Source organism: Nelusetta ayraudi, unplaced genomic scaffold (genome assembly GCF_046127955.1).
Source record: "Nelusetta ayraudi isolate G7.1 ecotype Tasmania unplaced genomic scaffold, CSIRO-AGI_Nayr_v1 ptg000034l, whole genome shotgun sequence".
NCBI classification, from domain to species: Eukaryota; Metazoa; Chordata; class Actinopteri; order Tetraodontiformes; family Monacanthidae; genus Nelusetta; species Nelusetta ayraudi.
Genome location: NW_027466084.1, coordinates 710,048 through 734,384, shown reverse-complemented (window position 1 = coordinate 734,384; position 24,337 = coordinate 710,048). Strand labels below are relative to the sequence as shown.

Sequence of the window (24,337 nt, the reverse complement as noted above, 5' to 3'; positions counted from 1 at the left end):
CCATTTGTTTCTGAAACACGCAAAAATATATTTGGCAAATATTTAGTGAAAATAATTGGAATTGAGTAAAAACCTTTCTACCAAAAACCTTTCCCCACTATTTTACACATCATACATGAAAATGTATTAATTTTATGAAAAATGAGCGTAAAGCATTGCAAATATTTAGAATTAAATATTTTTTTGGGGATAGGCTCCAGCATCCCTCATGACTCTGAGTTCAGTAGAGACAATTTAAGAAAACGAACGAAACAAAACAACCAACACAGATTCACTGAACATGTAGATCAATGTTTTTATTTAAATGTTAACGGCACACAGGATGATAGAAAAAAAAAATGCTTCAACTTTCTTTCTCAGCCTTCCAAAAAGGTAAAAACACACAGTATGACTAATCAACTAATTGGTCATAAACCATAAAAAAAAATGAAAGTATTTCAATATTCCAAAAAAAATCAACACCCATAAGAGCAGCGGAGGACGACCAGTCGCTATCTGACTACAGGTGACAAAGATACAATCAGTTAACAGGAAGTAAAAGATTGATCCTGGTTGAGTCTTAGACAGAGAGAACCTGGACGCTTAACCAGAGCATCCTCTGCAGCCACAGTGGGTGCATTCAATGATCCTTCCCTGCAGATGAGAAGAAGAAAAAAAAAAGACATCAGTCTTAGACATAAGGTGCATCGACCGTGCAAGATTTTCATTTGAGAGTTTGATGAATTAACAATGCAATGGCGTCAGGACTTTTACCAAAGGATTAAAAGAAGAGAGAAGGTGGGCATTTCATTTTTTGTTCCGTGTGACCTGAAGCACATGGTTTACGCAATGTTTGCTTTCAGCGACATTCAGTGGCTCACACACAGCACCTGTCAATTATTAACAGGCACACAGCGAAGACAACTTCCTGGCTTCTGTGCGCGGAGCCTGTGAAACTTTCTGTGCTAATTGCGCGTCTGAAAGTTTGTCGCGTTTGTCGAGATTTTAACAAGTGTTTTTTCTTTTTTTTTTACCACCTTCTCTTCAGAGGACCTGAATGAGCTCTTTCGTGAGTTGGTGAGAGAAATCTCAGCAGCTGGCAGGGGTTTCGATCTAGGTGTTCCTGCCACAGAGTATGTGGCAGATACAGCAGAATCATTTATGGAAGTTCTTGCAGTTCATTTAATAAAACATGAAATGATGACATGAAATAATAAAATATTAATTACATGATTATAAATTAGTAATAACAGTATTTTTTTATTTTTGAGGTATTTATTATTTAATGAATTAATCATGTGCTTCATAGGGGTGAATGGGAGGATTCTGGTAGACTTACAACTTCCAGCTTGCTCTTGGGGACTCTGCAAATGCAGTTGGTCCCAAAGTTGGTGTCACGAGTTTGGATGCAACGCAGGCAACAGAGGTTCTCATAGCCCTGCTTCTTCCACTTGGCAATCAGGTTCTTGTCAGCATAGCCTTCTTTTATGCAGTAGTCATACAGCTCTGTGGACAGAAAAGGGTTTTGTTTTTGTTTTTAGAAGCCTGGTCGCAAAAAAAAAAAGAAGCAGTCATCTTTAAAAGAGAATGCTGAAAGCAAAATTGCCTTATTAATCAACTTTCTTTGCCACGTTTCCACATCACAATACAGATGACCCAAAACTCACAAGTATTCCAAAAGTATTGCAAAATGCATTTGAAGAGCATACAGGGGATAAAATAATAACAATAACAAATAATAGATGCTGTGTTGCCACAATAGATCACAACAAACGCCAAAGACAAAAAAAAGTAAGGAAGTGATTTATTGAGATCAAATGGAAGTTCTGGGTACCTCTGCTGATTGCTTTTCTCTTATAAAACAAATCAAAGATGTATCGACTTCGCTGGTGATGTAGCCTGAAGATTGGCCAGAGGGACTCCACTTTTCGTTTTCCTTCATGAGGCTCAGTTTCAGCTGGAAAAAAAAAAGAAAACAAAATCAGGAAGAGTCAGGAGTAAAGGTACCAAGAGTCCTCAATGAACATAATACATTTATTTTCTGGTCTAGAATTTTGTACTTCAAATACTCTCATTTTGCAAGAGTTTAGGACAATTGGCATTTGCTTGAATTTTTACACAACGTTTACACAAGGAGTGAGAACTGTAATAGTATTTTCTGTAAATAAATAAGTAGTTAAATATGATTCGGCCAGGTAGCAGCTTTTCGCATTTATAGGCCATTGTTGTCTACACTACTGCCATTTTCGTCGGTCTTCCCGAAAGGTGGCACCAAAGCTGCACTGCACACTTTTGCCGACAATAACTTGGCTTAAAAATGACGAGTATCAGCAACAGTGGCAATGTTGGTGAATCGTTGATGTCTTAAGTGCGTGTGGTCAAATGGATTTTACTAGTGACGCCAGTAAATACAAGTACGAACTCAGAAACAACCCCCACGTTTACACGCAACCTAACAACCAACTTTATTTTTGAGACCGGCTTCTGGGGGTTTACTTAAAAGAAAAATAAATGAAACAAAGACTAATGAATATGGTGTAAATGGTTAAGAAGCATTACGAAGTCACGTCTAGAATTGCTTCACTAATCGCTCTAGTTAGCTTCGCGACCACAATTAGTTGGTGTTGTGGAGCAACGTCGTGATGAGCGTCTACTTCCGGCTTACCTTCTCTCATTTTCTGATCCAGCTCGTCCAAAGTGGGCTCGATAAGCTCCCAGCCATCAGGGGGTGGCTTTCGACTCCTCTTCACTTTCGGCATTATGAGTTTTTGTCCTTACAAGAGGCCAAGGCTCGCGGCTTTTGCTAGGTTTGTGTACGGACCGTTTCGGGCTCGGAAATATGACGTCATCAAAGGGGTCCTTTTACCCCGTTCGACAATACACGGCAAATAATTTGATGGCTTTTCGCTGCTAAATCTATTGTTATCCCACTAAAGAATCGCTTTATATAAAGATTTATTTTAAAATTGTACATCTATTTTTAGGAAATTGGTATTAAAATTGTGCTTTTTAAATAAATCTGACAAACTGCATCATGTTAGTACTCGAGCAATTAGCCTAATATAAATATAAATTGATGAATTTTAACACATACCTCATGACATTGCATTAATGCCTATATCCATGGAGAAGTTTCTTGTGTTTAATTAATTGTATTTCTCTCATGTTAAATGCATTAATATTCTTTATACGTAGCATTTACGAAGAGGCAGATACTTGGACGTCTAAAAGTATTGTGTTACTCATCTCGATTTAGAGTTAACTCAGCTGTCAAGCTGTTGCTCTCTTTCACCACGTATGGTTTGATTCAGTTTTATCCTGTCCTTGGTTACAAACTGAAGACTTCGCTTGTCAACATGCCTAAAGGAGGTAAAAAATATATATATTTTTTTTTAAATGTCTCTCCCGTTGATAACAGTTTTCACATTCGTTAGCACTCTGTCATCCCCCTCAGGTGACTACAAACAGTGGTCTAGTGAGTATGGAATAAGTTAAAGATTTTTTATCCTGTATGATGTGTTTAACCTGTGAAAAGGAAAAGCTAAATAACTACAAACGACACTGATGTTGACGTCGTGTCCCAACGCTGCCTTTCAGCTGTCTACAGTGTAAGAGCAACATTTCTGATGTCTTATTTTGGTCCTTATCATTTTTGCAGGTAGGAAGGGAGGGCACAAGGGTCGCGCCCGAATGTACACCAGCCCCGAAGAAATTGACGCCCAGATGAAGGCAGAGAAGGAGAAGAAAATGGTCAGTCAGAAACATGTCCAGAACTTCTGAATCACTTGTTACAATGTCACAATGTTTCGCAAATGAAGTGACTTAAGTCAAAATTTCTGCATTGCGGAAAGAGATCACTGTCACATAATGGCATTGTTCCTCTATTTGGATCAAAACATTCTACAGTCCCCTTCTAGAACTGTGTGATTGACCAAAATTGTAATACTTCATTTGCGATATTTCAGCAGTGCGATGACTGTGAGGCTGTGATTGATTTGTTTCCTTGACATTTTCAATCTTTTTTGCCGCTATTGTGTTTGATCCTGTGTTTGGTGTCTATGTATGTGTTATAAAGCAAGAGGAAGAAGAGGGTGTGGGCGCAGCTCAAAATGACACAGCAGAGGAGAAACACCCAGGATCGGGGTCAGACGACAGCGACGATGACAGCTCGGTACGGCCACCACAAGCACCTGTCGCGGTCTTCTTTGTTGCTGAATATCGACTATTAGTAATAATAATATTAATAATAATAATAATAATAATAATAATAATAATAATAATAATAATAATAATAATAGAAACTAATCAGAATAAATTGACCTGTTTTAATTGCAAGTCGACAGCTGAGTGTTTTCGCATCCGCTGCTTTTCCACGTCCAAAATGTTCGCTCAAATCGGGATGAGCTTGTTGTGATGTCTCGGCAGAGGAGAAGAGGGGGCGTGGATGGTTTGATAGACATTGAGAATCCAAACAGAGTGACGCAGAAGGCCAAGAAGGTCTCGCAGATTGAGCTGGACGAGCCCAAGCAGCTATCGAGGAGAGAAAGGTGCGTGCCTGGAATGGAAATACATCAGTTCCGAGGAGAATTTAAGTCAATCAAGCAGCTCCACTGACTTGGTTTCCAATGGGCACCAACGTCAGACTGCACTGATAGATGCTCATGCTGATGATATTTTTTTGTAATGTCTGCATTGCTAACGGTTTGGTAATGACTTTTTTTTTCTACTGGTTCTCCTTGGCACTTTGTCACACCCAAACCGTTGCAGAGAGGAAATTGAGAAGCAGAAAGCGAAGGCGCACTACATGAAGTTGCATTACGCGGGGAAGACAGACGAGGCCAAAGCCGACCTCGCTCGTCTCGCCATCATCAGAAGGGAGCGAGAGGAGGCAGCCAGGAAGAAAGAAGGAGAAAAAAAAGGTAACCAAGTAAAGCAAGCTAGCTTAGTTTTTTATTATATAATCACGTCTATTATTGTCATTATTATTATTTAATTAATGTAATTTTCATTCATTAAAAATTGAGAATGTCTTGAAAATACCTGATTGAATGATATGTGTTGAAGTAAATATTTTATCCCCTGATGTTGATGATGATGACATCACAAAAGAGTCCGCGTCCGTCGCCCTCTGCATGTCTTTCACCTGCAGCAAAAGAAGCGGCGGCGGCAGCGTCAAGGGGCCTCCACTCGCTCTCTCTGAAGTGACGCACTTTCACGCGACAACGGACTGGTGCAAGACGTTATCGATGATTTTTTTTTTTTTTTTTTTAAAGAAGAAGCTAAGATGTCTATATTACTGCAAGAGACGACTACTTAAGAAAGGGGGTCTGCGAGCGACGGCCGTGTTCGAAACCTCCCGGAGGAAAACACTGCGTTTGAGTCTTTATTCACACTTAACATCTTATAACCTCTCGGGCCGCTGATGGGATTATTAATATTAGACTCACCACTGTACAGTGCACATTTTGCTAACTGAGCTTTGCCATTGCTTTTTGGGTGTGTGTAACATATGAGACGCCTAATTATTTTAGGTTTCTACATTAAAAAAAAACAACAAGTGAAATTAGTCATTTTCTTGCTATTCTTTCTTTTCTTTCTAATAAGACAAGTTGACATTCAATTCATGGAGGGGGAGTCACTATTGTGCGTGAATAATCTTCTGAAGGAGGAAACACTTCAGGAGGATAGACTTAAGATCTGTTAGATCTGTTACATCAGTTATGAGTGATGGCAAACTGCTACACATTGTCTTATTTTACACTCATGTTCTGGTGGGATTGAGTACTGACGAAACGCAAAACAAAAGGGAATGAAACTCAGTAATTCTGACACTTTTTAATATAATTTATTTTCTCCACACACACACTACTTTTTGAAGAGTGAAAACAGGAACATGAATATCAACCAAATAAACTTAACAGGTCCAAACATCTTCAAAGGTTTCGCTCTTTCCGGAGCAATTGCCATTTTCGAGAAACAGCCTATCGCAAAAAGGTAAACCACTCTAGATAACCCATCTGAAAGAAAGCTCAATCTTTAAAGAAAGGGGCGAATCAAACAAACAAACAAACAAGGGGTTTATGACAGCTATAAAGTTTCCGTACAGTTCTTTAGCATGGCTATCATCTCTGTTCTCGGCATCCTGAAAACGGGGACAATTCACAGAACATGATGGAGAACTGAACAACCTGACACTGATGAATGTGATGTTTGGTTTATGTGAAGAAGTTGATCAAATAGCAACTATATATACATATATGTGTATGTATCTACATGTACATTAGGGATGTTAACAATTAATCAATTATCGATTAATTGTTGATTAAGAATTTAATCGATTAAATTGAATTAAATCAGTTGCAATTTATTGAATTTTTTTTACACAGGTAATTAATATCATTATAACAGTGTAGTGGCAGGAAAGAGCAATTCACCTGTAGATACTGTGATGGTTAAATAATGTGTTCCTTACACATTTTTCATTGTGAAATTTAAGTTATCAGGAAAAATTGCAGCTTTATCAATTAATCATAAATCGATCAACAAGGTCAATCAACTAACGATTAATAAATGAATCGATAATTTGCGTCCCTAATGTACATACATATATACTGTACAGACACACATATGTGTGTGTGCATATTTCCTCCTTTATTGATTGCGTTGGCAATTTGAATTTGAAATTTTAGTAATATAGCTGATCATTAAAATTTTTTTTTGCATAATTCTAGAGTGGCATATTTGAATTGCGTCTCCAAACGAGAGAAGAGAAGACGTTGTTGTCGGACATCACAGTAAAGAAAAAGAAACCTCCGACCTGTCGCAGTTAGTCGGAGGGGGGCGCTCACTCGGACCGAGCAGCAACTTTACCAGAGAAGAAGACGCGTCGACGAAACTTTGGCGGACTTTAGTCCCGCTCTGCACCCTCCCTGCCTGCAGCACTGCCGGCTTCTCTCTGTCGTGTCGAGTCCCCGCTTCACCCTGCGGAGGTCCTGCGTTGTGCATTGTTGTCCCTCGGCGCACGCGAGCAAGTAGAAGCCACCCTCTTTATTTTTCCTCAAAGTAAGTACCAGTGGTTCATTTCAATATTTATTAAACACTCGGCTTTGTTTGTTTTTTTTTTTTCTCCCTTTATTTGCGCAAAGTTAACCCGACAGCACTTTTTCGCACCGTAGCGGATTTTGCCGCGAATTTGTAACGGAACACCGCCAGCAGCGCCGTGAGTCATGCTAGCGGCGAATTAGTTTCTATTTAAAGTTAGCGGGGCTGTGATCATTATTATTAGTCATTTTATTATTGCTGCAGAGTTGCTCCTTCTGACTTTGATGGGTGTTTCCCCCCTCGCAACACTCCATTGCACCATGCAACTCTGACCCGACTGCATTCCGCTGTGTTTGTATTGGCTGCTGTCCTCAGGTCACTGGACCGCAGCTGATAAACACTCATAATAGGTGTCATGCGCTCGGCTCGGCTCGGCACTGCACGGCCTAGCTTTAAAGCTTTTATATATATATATATATATATATATATATATATATATATATATATATATATATATATATATATATATATATATAGAGAGAGAGAGAGAGAGAGAGAGAGAGAGAGAGAGAGAGAGAGAGAGAGAGAGAGAGACAAGGTCAGCACCTTTTCGCCGATATATCCGGTCCATAAAGAAATAACAGTCGGCCTCATTTAACTTTGTGAGATTAGAATCACAGTGGTTATGACACCGTCTTCAGGTTATCGCACTGGCTGGCTCGGTTTAAAGTTTAACTGATGAGACCATATGGCGTGGTTGCAAAGTTGCACCACGGCCTGGAATTGCCTCAACTGACCCCCGATGTGACCTCTGTCATCGACAGTATCACGTCTTGTCTGCTGTGCTCTGTCGTAATGGGATTTGAGTGGCTGGACTTTGTGCAGCAATATTTCATAAGACAACCGCAGTGGAATTGACAAAAACACTTTGAGTCAAAGTTTTGGAATGTGTGGGTCATGTTGGCTGGAACGCACGGTTCCAGCCTTAAGACAGTTGTTAAAGCTTGAAAAGAGGCTCTTAATTTGACATCTTCAGTTTTGTGAAGACGGGGGGTGGTGGTGGGGGGGGTTCTGTTGAATCTGTTCCTGCGTCTTCAATACATGTGATCTCGTGGTGGGAGGAAAAGGGGAAAGAGTCGACGTATATACTGTACAATATGTACAAATGTTATGTCTCCCGATGAATAATGAACCGTTTCCTCCTCCTCCTGCTCCCCCTCCTCGCCCTGCAGATTCTCCAGCTTGCGCGACTGAACGGCCGTCATGTCTCTGACAAACGGGCACGTTGTGAGCCAAGAGACGTGGCAGTCTCACAACAAGATGATGCTGGAGCCTCTGGCCAACAGTGACTCTGAGGTTTGCATTAACCGCATTACTGAATAAAACACTGAACTCCTAACGGTGTAAAAAAAATAAATAAAATAATGCAGGAATCGTGGTGGGCAGCTTTTGCTCATGAAACCTGATTTTTTTTTTTTTTTTTTTTTTTTGGTTGTGGTGCGAGCTTGTCAAACTTCTTTCTCTCTTTGTCCGTCAGGTCTTCAGCATCATCAAGAAGGAGAAGCAGAGGCAGACGTACGGCTTGGAGCTGATTGCGTCTGAAAACTTTGCGAGCAGAGCCGTCCTTGAGGCGCTGGGCTCCTGCATGAACAACAAGTATTCCGAAGGCTACCCTGGCCAAAGGTAATGAGATCATTTTTAATTTAGCAGGTGTCAAAACTTTGGCCCACAGTAGCAGCTCGCTTTCCGGTACCCCTAGAATTGCGCAAAACCTAAATATCGCAGTAAAAAAAAAAAAAAAACTGGCAGTGGAAACGCCTAAACTTCGAAAAGCCTCTGAAATATGGTTAAAAGATTTTGTCATTCTCATGAGGTTGTTTTTTCAGACGTATTGATGTAGAGGTAGCAAGTATCATGGAAACACTTTTTCGCATTTACGCGTCACCGGACGTGAGTGACGTACAGGGGTCATGTGACCTGTTCGCTTCAAGTGAAAATGCCGCATTATGTTTGGACGGAGGAGGAGACAAATTTTTTTTTTTTTTACGAGTTGTCAAAGAGAAAAACACATCAGCCATTCTTGACAGCAAACAAGCAAAAGCGAACGTAATTCTCGTAAACCTCGTGGGAGAGGAGTTACGAGAATTGCGGCTTACGCGCTTCACACCGTCCGATGGAAAACGCCTGCAAATCGCAATTGTGCTTTGTCGAAATTTTACACTTTTACACTTTTATTTTGCGAAAAACTGTCATGGAAATGCAGCTAGTCTCATTACATTTGGCGCGCGAGGCAATACAAAATCACTACTAGAGCTGGCAGACCGTCTATATTACACAGCGCATGTATGTAATACTACAAATCCCAGAATGCTCTGCTTAATCAGGCCAGAGTGTTTATTGAAGGATGTTATTATTACTGAATTGCTTTATTGTTGTTATTTTATTTTCACATCTATTATTAGCTGGTGGGGAAAAGTTACTGTTGAAGGCTGCAAATAAAAAAGAGACACGGTTTTTATTTACATTTGATATATTTTGATGATTTTTTTTGTTTGAAATTCAATTTTAGTTTGAATTTTGAAGTGATTTATTTATTGTACAGTATTAAGCTTTGCTTGATCCATATTCAATGTTGAAGCAAAACTTGTTTGAGTCCATATAAAAAGGTTCGCTGTTTTGTCTGGAGGAAGATTTTTCTCAATAAATATCGTCAATCAATGTCCAGGTTTGACATTTTGGCCCCCCCACGAGTTTGACACCCCTGACCTGACCTACTGTAATCCATGTCTTGTGCTATCTGATTGGTTGCGGCCCATGAAATATATGGTGACATGTGTTTCAGGTACTACGGAGGCACAGAGCATGTGGACGAGTTGGAGAGACTCTGCCAGAAGAGGGCGCTGGAGGCCTTTTCTCTGGACTCGGACAAATGGGGCATCAATGTGCAGCCATACTCAGGTATGAAGAATGCAGCCATCATCAGAGTCTCTCTCTCTCTCTCTCTCTCTCTCTCTCTCTCTCTCTCTCTCTCTCTCTCATATCTCAAACACTGATGGTTGCCCTCTCAGTCGATCACGTGGCCGTGTTTTCTGTCCTCGACGGACTCAAGGTTCCCCTGCCAACTTTGCCGTCTACACCGCCCTGGTGGAGCCTCACGGGAGGATCATGGGGTTGGACCTGCCGGACGGCGGCCACCTCACGCACGGCTTCATGACGGAGAAGAAGAAAATCTCAGCGACGTCCATGTTCTTTGAGTCCATGCCCTACAAGGTAGCGGGACAGTCGGCGAGACACCGGGTGGATTTAAACTGATGTCAGGGAGAACATTAAACCGTGATTTAATTCTAATAATTAATTAATGATGGCATAAAACTTGATTTTTAGTTTTTCTGTCTGATTTGTTTTTAGATAAACTGCCTTAAAATACTTGCAGCTAGATCAGGGGTGGGCAAACGTTTTGACTGGTGGGGCCACAGTGGGTTCTAAAATTTGACAGAGGGGCCGGAGCAGATGTAGAATTTTGGTGACCCCAAAAAATATATAATGGGATGTGCAGAAAACGTGCGCTTTAATGTCAATTGAAAATGAACAAAAGCAATGTTACAACAAAATTGGTGTCCCACGACATTGAGCTCTTTATTGACATGACTCTTAAAACACTGAAAAAGTGGATAAAATGCAGCTATTTTATGACTTATTTAGTATTAATATCATTTCTTCAAGTTCGGCGGGCCAATTAAAAAGCTTAATGGGCCGCATATGGCCCCCAGGGCCGTAGTTTGCCCAACAACAAACCTGTTCTTTCTTGAGCAGGTGCACCCAGAGACCGGCTACATCGACTACGACAGGCTGCAGGAGAACGCCAAGCTGTTCCACCCCAAACTCATCATTGCAGGTCAGTTTGCTTTTTCCACTCGTGGCGCTTTGAACATCCCCCCCCGCCCCCGTCTGCCACTGTATTACATACATCAGGGCTGTCAAACTCTAACACACAGTTCAACAGTAACTTTTCCAAGGGCTAATGATGAATTAATTTTAACATAAAATAACAACAATAAAGCAATAATAATATCCTTCACTGAACTTCCTGTCCTGGTTGACGTGACAAAATACCAGCAGAGGGCATTCTGGGAATTGTAGTATTAGCCGTACATGTGCTGTATAATACCAGCGGGCTACCAGCTCTCGTCTTGGGTTTGGTTTGAGTTCGACACCTGTGAATTCTCCAGGGACCAGCTGCTACTCCAGGAACATCGACTACGCCCGCATGAAGCAGATCGCCGTTGAGAACGGCGCCTACCTGATGGGGGACATGGCGCACATCAGCGGCCTGGTGGCGGCCGGCGTGGTGCCGTCGCCGTTCGAGCACTGCGACATCGTCACCACAACCACGCACAAGACGCTGCGGGGCTGCCGAGCCGGACTCATCTTCTACAGGAAAGGTGGGCGCGGAGCGGCTGCGCTTTAGATATACAGACAGATAAGATGGGTAGATAGATAGATAGATAGATGGATAGATACTTTATTGATCTCCGGGAGAAATTTGCAAATTTAGCTAAATTCAGAGGTGGGAAGCAACAACGTACAAATACTATATTACTGTACTTAAGTCAATTTTGTGAAACAGTCACCCAGGTTCTAGAAAAAACATGCGGAGGAGCGTCGATCAAATAACAAAACATCTGCGGAAGAAAAATCAAAATCAAAGTAATTCTGTCATGCGTAATGGCTTTATTAAGTACTCAGTGTAGGTGAGTAGTGAGTACTGGAATGCAAGTACTCGTACTTGACAAGTTCTGTAAAAAAAAAGTGGTATTGACGCATCCCTATTGGTGTGTATTCAGCCTACTGGTCTATGACGATGTTTTTTTGGGTTTTTTTTACCTTTTTTGAGCCATGAAAAAATATTGTAAAATCACACTTTCCAGCCTAATAATGACAATATAGTCTCTCAATGTATTTCTACTCACTCAATGTGAAACCTGGCACTGTTTAGATGCACACAAAACTGATGTTCTGGGAGGGAAATAGGCTCACATTCCACAATGGAATGTGAGCCTATTTTTAGACCTAGTTTTAGACCAATTAGGTGAACGAAGTGGATAATTTTTCACGGCACTCCGGACATTATCTCACAGTCCACAGTGGTTGAAAAAAACCCCACAAACTGCTATATGGTAACAACGTGTCGTTGGTCTGGTCCTGCCACCGTCCCACCTGCAGGTGTGCGCAGCGTGGACGCCAAGGGGAAGGAGATTCTGTACAACCTGGAGTCTCCCATCAACCAGGCCGTGTTCCCGGGGCTGCAGGGAGGCCCGCACAACCACGCCATCGCAGGTGCGCCACTCGCCAACCTCAATTGTTCTCTCAGGCCATCGGGGGACGTCCGTCTCAAAACTGGACTCGCCCCCTCCACCCCGCAGGTGTCGCTGTGGCCCTGAAACAAGCCATGACGGCCGAGTTCAAGGCCTACCAGACGCAGGTGCTGGCCAACTGCAGAGCTCTGTCCGCCGCCCTCATCGACCACGGATACAAGATCGTCACAGGTAAAAGTCGCTTCCCCGGTTCCACAGGCTGGAAACGGCGCTGGAGACGACAGCTTCAACTTTTTGCTTTTACCTCCCTCTCCTCCGCGCAGGCGGCTCCGACAACCACCTCATCCTGCTGGACCTGCGCAGCAAAGGAACCGACGGAGGCCGAGCTGAGAAGGTCCTGGAAGCCTGCGCCATCGCCTGCAATAAGAACACCTGTCCAGGTAGGTGGAGTGCTGGGGAGGGGTGGGGCTGCGGCTCCCGTGCAATTTGCATAAGCCTTTTTGTCCCTTTTACCAACCCGTAGTCGGCAACTCTGGCTAATTTCTGGCCAAAACTGTCTTGAAATGCAAAATAAAATAACTTTACACATGCAATTAATGTGCAATTAATCGTAGTTAACTATGAAGATTTTGTGATTAATCGTGATTAAAAAAATGTATCATTTGACAGCCCTAAAAAAAAAAGTGTGTGTGTGTGTGTGTGTGTGTGTAAATATATATATAGGTGTGGGTATATATGTATAGATGTATATGTGTATATGTATATATACACATATATGTGTGTATATATATATATATATGTGTATATGTATATATACACATATATGTGTATATATATATATATATATATATATATATGTGTATATGTATATATACACATATATGTGTATATATATATATATATATATATGTGTATATGTGTATATGTATATATATATATATATACACACATATATATATATATAATCTGCTGGTTGCCCCTCTGAAATAATGTTTCCTTGTGCAGGGGACAAGAGCGCCCTGCGGCCCAGTGGTCTGAGGTTCGGCTCCCCGGCTCTGACCTCTAGAGGTTTGGTGGAGGAGGATTTCAAGAAGGTGGCTGCGTTCATTCACAAAGGTACATCTCTCGACAAGCCTGTTGAACACATATCTAAGAGATTAGAATCACTTTCAATCCAGCATTGCGGAAAAAAAACACTGCCCACCCCTCCCTAAATAGCTCCAAAGCATAGTTTTATTTCTTTTTCCCCACCAGATTTTTATTTCTTGGGTCTGGGTTGGGTTACTAGATAGAGATTTATATATTTTGAAGGTCCAGTGTGCAACATTTTGTTTAATTTATGTTTTTTATATTGGTAAAAGCTTAATATACTTCCCGTATATGAAAAAAAGAATATACATAGAGCAATAAGGGTCTTGGGAGAGTGACAGAGCACTGCAATATAAAATGTAACCACTTGATGTTGCTGTTTCTTCTTCAGAATCTCCAAATATTACACACTTAAACCTTTAAAGGTTGACAAAAGTTATTTTCTTCTCACTCTCTCTCTCAGCCATCATGCTGACCCTGGAGGTGCAGGGCAGCCTTGACCCCAAGGCTCCTCTGAGGGAGTTTGTTCAGGCCCTGGGACACGGAGAGAAGTTCCAGCAGCGAGTCACTGAAATCAAGGGTGAGGTGGAGGCGTTCGCCGGTCAGTTCCCAATGCCTGGCCTTCCTGAACTGTAGACACCACTCAGCCGCTGGAGATGCCAATTCGTTTTACCAACTGTGCCAATCTGGGCCTCGTGGCTTCACACACATTGGTTTGAAATGTGACTTTTACTGTCATTTCGAGTCGGGCGTTCAAAAGAAATCTGTTTTTTAATGGGTTTAATTTGTCAACAGGTTATTCCATGTTTTTCCACTGTGCCTTTCACAACTTCCAAGGCTCAGAGTGCAGCTAAGCTTTAATTTCAGGAAAATGAAGATCCTTTTTATCAGATACAGTCAAAGTTACTGTACTGCCAAATACAGTTCAGCATTGCTTGTATTGTAGCATATTGTAAAAAAAAGAAAGAAAAGAAAAATGACTGACTTTAAAATCGAGTGATAGATTCTGAAAACCCCTGATGTTAAAGTCATGGACTGAATGAGTCACTGAGCTTTCCATTCAAACAGATGAGAGTTTGTCATCGATGCTGCTTCATTTATTTAAGCAAATGAATGTGTTCATTGCACTGGTGACGGGAAGGAATTGTTCATAGAAGACGGTTTGAAGTCAAAAAAACCCAATGTGATAGTTGACCACTGTGATGGTATATTTTTTTTGAATGAGTATTTACCAAATTAATTTAAGCTGTGTGTGCGCGACATTGATTTTTTTTTTTGGTGGGGTTTTGTTTTGGAACAAACCACATGATTCCGTCAAATGTTTGATTTCTTGAATGAAGAATGTTAACGTCATTACAAATTGTCCAATAAAATCATTGATTCAAGACCTTCAAGAATACACAACTGAAAAAGTCACTTTGTATTTGAAGGTACAGCTGGATTCTTCAAATCCTATCATGGCTCTAAGATACTTCTTAAATTATCTTTCAATAAAGTTTTCTGAAGATACCGTAATTTTGCAGAATGTACCGCCATTGTGTCGAGGTCCAAATAAAATTCCCGTATTTACAATAGATACATAAAAACCAACCTATGTTTATTATGAAATATGACCAATTTTTAAAAAAATGTAATCTTACAATTTCATTTTGAAAAAAAAAAAAAAAAAAAAAGCTTCACAAAAGAAACGTGGCTCAGATAAATTAAATGTGTCAACGATCCATCCGTTTTCCAAAAACCCATCACATGCATGTTTTTGGACTGTGGGAGGAAGCCAGAGAACCCATGCAAATTACACACACACAGAGACCCCACACCTGGGAATCGAACCCGCAACCTTCTTTCTCTGCGCAGACAGCATGAACCACCGCACCGCCGTGCTCACGCCCACTGGCCCGAGAAGATTCAAAGCAACAGCCTCTCATTTCACAGTCAGGATACCGACTCCCTGAGGTATTAATCCTGATGAGACTCGCGAGTCTCGTCCGTTTCCTCGACTGTGAAAGCCAAAGTTGCCACGGAGGAACGAAACCACCGGCATCCAACACCAGTCAGCTTCTCATCGCCCTGAGCCATTTGTCCTGACGATTCTTTCGGTAGAATCAAATTGAAATGTCTGAACTGGCCAATGCGTTGCTACGTAGGCCAAAATGAAACGCTGTAAGTGTATTGAGGGCATAATTAAATATACATTATTTACAATGCATAGACACGTCATGTTTTCAATTCAGCAACTAGTTGAAATACGTATGGTTAACTTGTGGTTAGGTCTGCTAAATACAAAGAACACAAGGAAGTCCTTCCTCGCTTTGAGGTTATCTGAGAGATAGTTTAGGGTGTAAAGCGTGTATTCAGTGTAGTAGTTGCGCACAGCGACTTCTAATGGCTGAAAGAAGTACTACAAAAACCCGAATCGGATTCAACGGACAGTTCACTCATTGCGTCAATCAAGAATCAAGACATTCCAGCTACAGCTCCTCGCTTCAACAGCCACATGCAGGAGACGCCACTGTTGGTAATTTTCATTTTATTACAAAAAAAAAGAAAAAGAAAACAGTATTTGAGTCCACAGTTTGTTTCCTTTGTACAATAAAAAATATTAAATTAAACTTCAAAAGTTCTTACCAGAAAGACGAAAAAGGACAGAGTCGAAGTGTGGGGTGGGGGGGGAGGGGCGGAAGAACGACCTCCACCACCATGGGAGGAGGAAGAGGAGGAAAGGAAGGAAGGACGGGGCCGGTCGTAGAGTCCAAAAACAGGGAAGCAGCAAAGAGGTTCGAGGCGGAAGAGACGGAGAGCGACTCGGCTCTCCTCCTCCTCCTCTCCCCGCGGTTCTGTGCAACACAGTTCATTTTGGATTTCAAATCCTTCTGTTGTTTTACTCCAAAACACAAAAAACAAAAAAACAGCAGAATCCTAAAAATACTAAAAGGAGCCCGAACCCCCCCCCCCCCGCCCAAAAAAAAAACAAAAAAACAAAACAAAACCCCAGCCCACCTTATTGTGTCTCATCCCCGCCCATGTACTTTTAAAACGTTACAGGCACACAGGTTAGCAAACCCCGCTCCCCAAAAACCTCCTCCACCTCCTCCTCCACCATCACCACCACCACTGTGACAAGTGTCTCTGCAGGAGGGAGGAGGAGGAGGAGGAGGAGGAGGACAGACACATTCGAGGGAGAGGGTTTGCGTGTTGGCCGGGGAGGGATGGAGGGATGGAGGAGGGGGGGGTGGGGAAATCAAGTCTTTAATTCGATTTTCCACTCGGCCGAGGGTCCGACCGGAACCGGTTGAGACGTCTTCCGGCGCGGCTCCTCCGTTTTCCGAACCGTCTCGACAATCGCGGAGGCGGAACCAAGCCACGATTAAACACTGACATTTCATTATTCCCAGCTGCAACAGACCCAAACAAAAAACTAAAATACGTCTAAAAGTGAAATGTAATATCGGCTAACCCCGAACCCCCCCCACCCCCTCATCTGAAGAGTCCATAACAAAAATATATTTCTATATGAAGAAGTCTCAGGATACCTAACACTCCCAATCCCCTGAAGAAAAAAAAAATAACAATAAATAAATCAGACTCAAACATTTAGAAAAAAAAAAAAGAGATATGCATCAGGTCTGGATTTACAGTCATAATAACAATAATAATAATATAATAATGATAATAATCCACATCACTCTTGAGAAACGCAAGCGGACAGCCTGAATGATGGGGAACGGATTTAAAAAACAAAACAAAACAAAAGGTCTGCATGAAAATCATCGAACTTTTCACCCCTTTTAAAATCTTAAAAACATTTATCAAAAAAGGCAATTACTCCTATTGACCCCCGAAAAACCCAGAAAATATCACCTTTCTCGTAAATAAGAGGTGGAGCCGAAGGTGAGGGGGAGGGGAAATGGGGGGGGCTAGTCGACCCCTCACCCCCTCCCCCCTCCGCCCCCATATTTGTCCACAATTGGCCAACAAAAATATATATTAACAGCAATAATAACTTACAATTCATTTATACTAATTTTAAACGACTGCTGGATTTTATTGTTCATCTCCCATAGGAAGTTCAGTTCAATGCATCTTTATTGAAAACATTTTAAATAACATTTAATAATAGTATAAAAAGAAAAAAAGGAAAAAAAAAAAGGCTAAGTGATAACAGTAACACTGTCCTGGGATCGAGTGCAGTTTGTGCCAAGAAAATTCCCTCCCCTCCCCCCCGACCCTCCTAGATGATGTCCAGCGGGTTGTGGTTCAAACTCTGGCCCAGGGGGTCCTGGTCGGGCCCGTGGAGGCCCGCCATGCTGCTCAGCTGCGACAGCATGGCACTCTGGTCCGAGCCAAACTGCTCCATGGAGCTCTGCTGCTGCTGCTGCTGCTGCTGCTGCGGGGGAGGGGCGTGTGGGTGAGGATGAGGATGAGGATGAGGATGAGGATGAGGATGAGGAGGGGGGTGGTGGGAAGCCAGCACCATCCCCGGGTGGTGCTGGCCCAGGTGCGGGGATCCAGTCTGCATCTGCGGGGAGATGTGGTGCGGCGAGGGCTGCGGCTGCAGCCGCGGCGACGGGCTGGAGTGGGGGGGCTGTGGGGGGGGCTGCGACTGCGGCCGGGGGGAGGGCTGCGGCGAGCGCACCTGGCTGGCCAGCGCCGACGACAGGTGCGGGTGCGGCGACGGCTGCTGGGGGCTCATGGGGTTGTTGTTGTTGTGCTGGGCCGGCGACCCCCCCGGGGGGCCCAGGTGCTGCTGCTGCTGCTGCTGCTGCTGCTGGAGCAGCCGCTGGTGGCGGGCCTGCTGCAGGAGAGCCTGGGAGGACTGAGGGTGAGGAGGGGGCACGGGGCCACCCTGGTTGGGCTGGGGGCCCTGCTGGGGGCCCCCTCCCACGCCCGCCTCGCCCCCCGGCAGACCGCCCATGGCGTTTTGCTGCTGCTGCAGCTGGAGGTGGTGCTGGTGCTGGAGCCGCTGCTGGAGCGCCGCCGTGGCTTGCTGCTGGGCCAACGAGCTCGGGTAGCCGTGTCCCTGCTGGCCTGGGGGGGCGCCAGGCTGCTGGGAGCCATGCGGGGGTCCTCCAGGGGGGCCCTGCCCCATGGAGGGGGGCTGCATCCCGGCCTGGCCCATGTAGCCCTGCGCCTGCGGCTGCTGGAACTGCCCATGGTTCACTCCCATTTGCTGCTGCTGCTGTTGGTGCTGATGTTGCTGCTGCTGCTGATGTTGCTGTTGCTGCTGCTGCTGTTGTTGCTGCTGCTGCTGCTGTTGCTGCTGCTGCTGCTGCAGGTGTTGTCTCATGAGAATTTCTCTGAACTGGGGATTGTTCAGATTTGCCACCTGTGGCCCCTGAACTGGCATGCCTCTCCCTCGCAGGCTGGCCATCTGCTGCTGCTGCTGCTGCTGCTGCTGCTGCTGCTGCTGCAGACCACTTAGCATCGGCCTCTGCTGCTGCTGCTGCTGCTGCTGCTGTTGTAGCTGCTGCTGTTGTTGCAGCTGCTGCTGCTGTTGTAACTGCTGCTGCTGCTGCACCTGCTGCAACTGGGCCATATTCATATTCATGCCACCCTGGCCCCCCATGTTCATACCCGGCTGCCCGGGACCTGCAGCAGCGTTCACCTGCTGCGGACCCCCGCCCACCATGACGGTACCAACAGGCCCGCCACTGGTGGGTCCGGGACCTACAGGAACCCCGGGACCTACAGGACCACCGGGGGGTCCGGGCAGGCCGCCCGGACCCCCCGGGCCGCCCCCCTTGTATTTGGAGGCGCGCTGCTTGATGAAAGCAGCCATGAGCTGCGGGTTGGCGCGCAGGATGTTGAGCACCTGGTGCTGCTGGTGCGGCGAGCTGGGCGAGCGGAGTGTCCGGAGCAGCTCCTGCAGCGCCGCCTGGGGGATGTTGCCACCAGGGGGTCCCCCGGGCACGGCCCCCCCCTGCCCACCGCTTGCACCCTGCAGCTGCTGCTGGGCCATGTTCATCAGGGCGGCTTGGCTCGGTCCCTGTGGGTGCTGCTGCTGTGGGTGCTGCTGCTGCTGCTGCTGCTGCTGCTGCTGCTGTTGCTGCTGTTGCATCTGCTGCTGCTGCTGCTGCTGCGCTGCCATCATGGACGGATGTCCCATCTGGTTCATCATCGCCAGCCTCTGCTGAGGCGGCATCCCCTGACCCCCCGCCCACTGCTGCTGCTGCTGCTGCTGCTGCTGGGGGTTTTGCATGGGCGTGCCCATCCTCTGCTGCTGGAGCTGCACCTGAGGAGGGAGCTGCCCCGGGGCCATGTTACCCTGCTGGGGGGGCTGCTGCAGGGGCTCGCCTATCATGCCCGCCGGTCCGCCCTGCCCTTGATCCATGTGGGCCACCCGGGCGGCAGCGGCAGCGGCAGCGGCGGCCACCTGGCCCTGAGGTCCCGCCAGCCCCACGGGGCCCAGGCCCCCCATCGCCATCTGCTGGCCTTGGCCCTGCTGGTGGTGGGCGTGGGGGGGCATCATGCCCCCCGCCGCCGCCTGCCTCTGCAGCGCCATCTTCCTCTGGGCGTCGGCCACCTGCTGGATCTTCATGGCGATCTCCACCGCCGCCGGCGGGGGGCCAGATGGAGGCGGCTGCTGCTGCTGCAAGGGGGGCTGACCGGGGGGTTGCTGCCCTCCGACGTTCCCACCCATTGCGCCCGGCGGCGGCTGCTGCTGCTGCTGCGGCGGCGTGGCGGAGCCCAGCACCGGTTTGCCCTGCGAGTGGTGGACGGGCGAGGAGCCAGGGGGGCGGCCCACGTACGGGGGCAGACTGTTGGGGTGCGGCTGTGGGTGGACCCCCGCCCCACCCAGCTGCTGCTGCTGCTGCTGCTGCTGCTGCATCTGGACCTGAGGAAGCATCTGCTGCTGAGGCTGGTGGTGGGGGCTCATCATCCCTCCGGGCCCGACCCCCCCGACCCCCCCGCCCATCTGCTGGAACTGATGGTGAAGCGGGTGCTGGGGAGGAATCCCACCCGGCTGCTGCTGCTGCTGCTGCTGCACCCCGCCGCCCATGGGCCCCATCGGCTGGGTGGGCGTCTGCGGCGTGGGGGGCTGGGTCCCCCCCGAGGTGGGCGTGCTCGGCGCCGTGTTGTTGCCCCCGCCGGGTGACGGCAGCCCCGCCACCGCCGCGTTCCCGCCCGGCGGGGGCAGCGGCGGCCCCCCCGCCCGCTGCATGCTGGCCATCCTCCGGCGCAGCATCTGCGCCTGCTGCAGCCGGTGCTGCAGCTGCTGCTGCCGCAGCTTCTGCTTGATGTTGAGGCAGAAGGGGACGGGGCACTTGTTCTCCTGGCAGTGCTTGGCGTGGTAGCAGCACAGCGCGATGAGCTGCTTGCAGATGGGGCAGCCGCCGTTGGTCTTGCGCTTGCAGCTCTTGGTGTGCTGCACCACGCGCTTCATCTTCTGGCACGACGGCAGCGAGCAGTTGGCGTTGCGGCACTGGCAGGCGTGCACCAGCGACTGGATGCAGCGCTGGATGCTGAGGCGCCGCGAGTCGCCGGGGCTCTGCGTGGCCGCCGCCGCCTGGTTGTTGCTGTCGTCGTCCAGGCCGAGGCCCAGCTTGTCCATCTTGTGCTCGTGGCCCTTGTTGTTGTAGCAGGTGATGCACAGGTCGTAGTCCTGTTTGAAGACAGAGGGGGAGAAAAGTGAGCTGGTTGAGATGCTGGAGATCTTGGACAGGGGCTGGGCAAACCTTTTGACCGGTGGGCCGCAATGGCCTCTAAAACGTGACAGAGGGGTTCCGCTCCTGTGTGAGGATTTGTGTCCGTCACATGGCTGAATCCAGTGTCGTGTAATCCTACGCTAGTTTTGGACGGAGACATCTTTCGCGCCACGTCGTTTTGTTCCAGACTTTGATGGTGGAATGATCGGTGCCAACACTTTAGTGATAGGAATTGTTGTTTCTGGGCTGAATATAGAATTTAATATCGGCTCTGGAGGGCAAAAGAGACTTTACAGATTCTGTCGTCAAACTGGAACTGAATTTAAGCTTAAGATGATCCACGATTTTTGGAAAAATACTTTTTTTCTCTCTTCAGAGTCAAACGATGGTTGGTGAAGTCGTCCTTGATTCAGAATAGATGTGAACAGAGCCAGTGGGAGCAGCTCCACACTCTTTAAGGCTGCCCTGACAAGTGCTTTGGGTTGGTCGACTGGGCGACTCAAGTTATTGTTTTTCCCTCTCCACCATGGATTTACTTCCTGTTGTCCACTTGGGTGTCATTGCAAACCAGCCACTGTCCAACTAAAGGTCCTTACACACCAGGCAATAGGCGAAGCGAAGCAAATAGACGTGAAAATGTGAATTTTTCGCCACACCTAGCGGGAGGCAAATATGTGTATAAAATTTGCGAATAGCAAATAAAGTTTGCCGCTCTTTGTTTTTCCGCCGAAGGAGAAACAATGGAGTCGACTACGTCCAGGAGGTAACCGCGAGCCGATTGGTCTGGAGCAGTGGCTAGCTACATGTCTGAGGTAAAGGTCAGCACGTTATTGACATGCCAACGTCATTTTGATTGGTTAGAGGTCCGGCCGGTGGCCTTTTCGCCTATGCAAAATCCGACACAAGAGCGAAAACATTTAGCAAATTCCGGTGTGCAAGGACCTTCAAACTGAAGAGCTTTCGGAATATCATGATGATGTTTTTAAAGTCAAACGTCCATTTACACACACGCATTGCAACTCCAGTTCGGTGCAAATGTAAAACCCAAGACGGAAAAGGAAAATGCCCCCTCGTCACGTGACCTCGCCCTCGGGCTCTCACCTCGCAGACGGTGCAGTGGAAGCGCGTCTCCACGTGGTGCTTGCACTCGTTGCAGGTGTAGACGAAGCGGTCCTGGCTCTGGTTGTGCAGCTCCACCAGCATGCACATGGAGCTCCACTTGGACCTCCGCAGCGAGCTGTACTCCAGGTGCTTGTCCCTGGCCAGTGTCAGGAAGGCATCGCGGCCGTCCATCAGGTCGCACGCCATCAGCGTGTCCGGGTCGGTGATGGGCGGCAGCGAGTTGGCGGTGGGGCCCGCGATGAGGCGGATGACGAAAAAGACCTTGGAGGAACGACGAGCGGAGACGGTCGGGTTGAGGGGTTTTTGAGACAAGATCTTCACGTCAAATTGAGCCATTAAACTGAGTAAACAATCTTTTGTAGTGGTGAAAATGATGTGGTAATAAAAAGTTACAACAAGACACACTACCTCCAAATTTACAGGTAATAAGGACCAATATAGTGCCTAATATTACATGTTTATTTGTATCTTAGACTCCTGAGGAAAAACTAAACATTTAGTTCTTCAGATCACCACAAAACAGCACATTTAGCCCTCTGTTTACAGCCCCCCTGCAAAAAATGCTCAAGTTATGGCTGCCTGCTGAAGCTAATGTTTTGTCGAAACCTTCCACACATTTAAAGAGGGACAAAAACGAGACAGCTGGGGTTTGGATTTTGTCTTTGAACTGGAGGTGCACTTTGTGACATCACAAAGAGGGATTGCTTTTACCATAGACTTCAGAGTTCTCGGGAGTAATGTTACAAGCTACAAATAGATAAAGCCTGTCTATTATTGTGCGGGGGAAAATCTATGTATTAGGGAAATGAACAATTAATCAACTATCGATTAATTGACGATTAAGAATTTAATCGATTAAATTCAATTAGTCAGAATTAATTGAACATTTTTTACATGGGTAGTTAATATCATTATAACAGTGAGTGTAGTGGCAGGAAAGAGCAATTCACCTGTAGATACTGTGAATATACCTACAACAAGTTACTATTAAACAACTTTTTTTTTTTGAAAAAAGTTGAAACGTGACCCATTAGAAGTCAACTTAAAGTCAGAGGATAAATGTTTAGAGTGTTTTTACTGTTCTCTAATGTAAAATAGGCCATATTGGACCCTCAACATTATTTAAGGGTTAAATAATGTCTTCCTTACACATTTTTCATTGTGAAATTTAGGCTCTCAGGAAAAATCGCCACTGATCAATTAATTGTTAATCGATCGATAAGGTCAATCAAATAACGATTAATGAATGAATCCATAATTTGCATCCCTACTATGTATAATTGTATACTTTTATATGTGATACACTATATTCTTGGATCTATATTTAGAGTCACTGTGAACATATAATTGCATAAAGACCTTAAGGACGCCTCTAATTTTTACAATCTATGTGATCTAGCGATGGCTACACTGCCACTTGGGTCGCCTACCTCCTTGTGTTTCTCCATGGTTGCGTAGAGCTTCTGCGAGAGGTCGTTGGAAACGTTGGGCATCCCAGGTTTCTTCTTGTTGGCCCGGCTCAAACTGCTTTTGTTCTTGCTCGTCTTTTTGTTGTTCTTCTTTTTGGCATTCTTGCTGTCGCCTTTCGCGGCCTGCGGAGGATTAAACGCCACAGTCGGTGAACAACATTGAGATTTGCCGATGAGAGAGTGGCCGAATGTGTGTGTGTGTGTGTGTGTGTGTGTGTGTGTGTGTGTGTGTGTGTGTGTGTGTGTGTGTGGTCCACTCACGTCTGTGCTCTCGTTGCAGGTGCTGTTCTCCTCTCGCTTCCTCTCCTCCTCCTCCTGCTCCAGCTCCTTGATGCTCTCCTCCAGGACGTTGGGCCAGAAGTCGCCCTCAAAGTACGGCAGCTCCTTGGCGCTGGTCAGCCGGTCCTCCGTGGCCTGCTTGAAGACGTCCTGAAAGATAAAAAGAGTTTGTGTCAAGGAAAAGAAATACATTTGTCTACTTTTTTTGCCAAATAAATGAAATGTAGAAGCCTGCAAGAAGTATGATCGAAAACCCAAGAGGTAAGCAGATTCTTCAGGTTCACCTGTATTGTTCTTGAGTATTTATTTTTCTGACGACTTTTTACTTCCTACATCTGTTCACAAGAAGCTGTTCTTTCTACTCCTTACATTGGAAAAACATGCTAATTTTTGTATTTAA

General features: G+C 45.8%; 4 protein-coding genes across 18 annotated transcripts in view; 2 read left to right on the top strand and 2 right to left on the bottom strand.

Annotated features, from left to right (window-relative positions):
• Positions 1-270: 270 nt before the first annotated feature.
• bud31 (BUD31 spliceosome associated protein) lies at positions 271-2,824 on the bottom strand. The gene is made up of 4 exons (XM_076032292.1): positions 2,645-2,824; positions 1,814-1,936; positions 1,319-1,485; positions 271-633 (listed from the first exon to the last, which is right to left on the bottom strand). The coding sequence occupies exons 1-4, from the start codon at positions 2,736-2,738 to the stop codon at positions 583-585; spliced, it is 435 nt and encodes a 144-aa protein (XP_075888407.1). The 5' UTR covers positions 2,739-2,824; the 3' UTR covers positions 271-582.
• A 373-nt stretch (positions 2,825-3,197) lies between these two features.
• Positions 3,198-6,841, top strand: pdap1b (pdgfa associated protein 1b). Of its 4 annotated transcripts, none has more exons than XM_076032288.1 (6): positions 3,198-3,348; positions 3,638-3,729; positions 4,055-4,150; positions 4,405-4,526; positions 4,747-4,898; positions 5,089-5,542. In XM_076032288.1, the coding sequence occupies exons 1-6, from the start codon at positions 3,336-3,338 to the stop codon at positions 5,400-5,402; spliced, it is 789 nt and encodes a 262-aa protein (XP_075888403.1). In that variant the 5' UTR covers positions 3,198-3,335; the 3' UTR covers positions 5,403-5,542. The 4 variants fall into 4 exon arrangements, with proteins under 4 accessions (XP_075888403.1, XP_075888406.1, XP_075888405.1 ...); XM_076032291.1 differs by having other exon boundaries at positions 5,129-5,240; XM_076032290.1 differs by lacking the exon at positions 5,089-5,542 and adding an exon at positions 6,711-6,841 and having other exon boundaries at positions 3,210-3,454.
• Positions 6,842-6,907: 66 nt separating this feature from the next.
• On the top strand, positions 6,908-15,008 carry shmt1 (serine hydroxymethyltransferase 1 (soluble)). Its single transcript, XM_076032284.1, has 12 exons — positions 6,908-7,051; positions 8,262-8,376; positions 8,558-8,703; positions 9,863-9,978; positions 10,130-10,290; positions 10,834-10,915; positions 11,250-11,462; positions 12,244-12,357; positions 12,444-12,566; positions 12,659-12,775; positions 13,341-13,451; positions 13,888-15,008. Exons 2-12 carry the CDS (start codon positions 8,284-8,286, stop codon positions 14,058-14,060), a joined length of 1,449 nt encoding a protein of 482 aa, XP_075888399.1. The 5' UTR covers positions 6,908-7,051; positions 8,262-8,283; the 3' UTR covers positions 14,061-15,008.
• Positions 13,348-24,337, bottom strand: part of ep300b (EP300 lysine acetyltransferase b) — a 35,166-nt gene continuing 24,176 nt past the window's right edge. For 10 of the 12 annotated variants that reach the window (XM_076032267.1, XM_076032266.1, XM_076032273.1 and 7 more), the window contains exons 27-30: positions 23,920-24,087; positions 23,620-23,781; positions 22,169-22,450; positions 15,935-21,024 (exon numbers count right to left, since the gene is read on the bottom strand). In XM_076032267.1, coding sequence (XP_075888382.1) covers positions 17,653-21,024; positions 22,169-22,450; positions 23,620-23,781; positions 23,920-24,087 — 3,984 coding nt within the window. In that variant the 3' untranslated portion in view covers positions 15,935-17,652. Of the gene's footprint in view, positions 13,470-15,934; positions 21,025-22,168; positions 22,451-23,619; positions 23,782-23,919; positions 24,088-24,337 lie in introns of those variants that run through there. The other 2 variants (XR_012927399.1, XM_076032274.1) reach the window with 2 other exon arrangements.

Excerpts from the sequence above, each read along its gene's own strand:
- shmt1 (XM_076032284.1), top strand. The coding sequence starts at position 8,284 with ATGTCTCTGACAAACGGGCACGTTGTGAGCCAAGAGACGTGGCAGTCT. Across the intron at positions 10,291-10,833 it reads TTGAGTCCATGCCCTACAAG|GTGCACCCAGAGACCGGCTA; the intron begins GTAGCGGGACAG and ends TTTCTTGAGCAG. Across the intron at positions 12,358-12,443 it reads GCACAACCACGCCATCGCAG|GTGTCGCTGTGGCCCTGAAA; the intron begins GTGCGCCACTCG and ends TCCACCCCGCAG.
- bud31 (XM_076032292.1), bottom strand. The coding sequence starts at position 2,738 with ATGCCGAAAGTGAAGAGGAGTCGAAAGCCACCCCCTGATGGCTGGGAG. Across the intron at positions 1,937-2,644 it reads GGATCAGAAAATGAGAGAAG|CTGAAACTGAGCCTCATGAA; the intron begins GTAAGCCGGAAG and ends TTTTTTTTCCAG. Across the intron at positions 1,486-1,813 it reads GAGAAAAGCAATCAGCAGAG|AGCTGTATGACTACTGCATA; the intron begins GTACCCAGAACT and ends TTCTGTCCACAG.
- pdap1b (XM_076032288.1), top strand. Across the intron at positions 4,151-4,404 it reads ACAGCGACGATGACAGCTCG|AGGAGAAGAGGGGGCGTGGA; the intron begins GTACGGCCACCA and ends ATGTCTCGGCAG. Across the intron at positions 4,899-5,088 it reads GAAAGAAGGAGAAAAAAAAG|AGTCCGCGTCCGTCGCCCTC; the intron begins GTAACCAAGTAA and ends ACATCACAAAAG.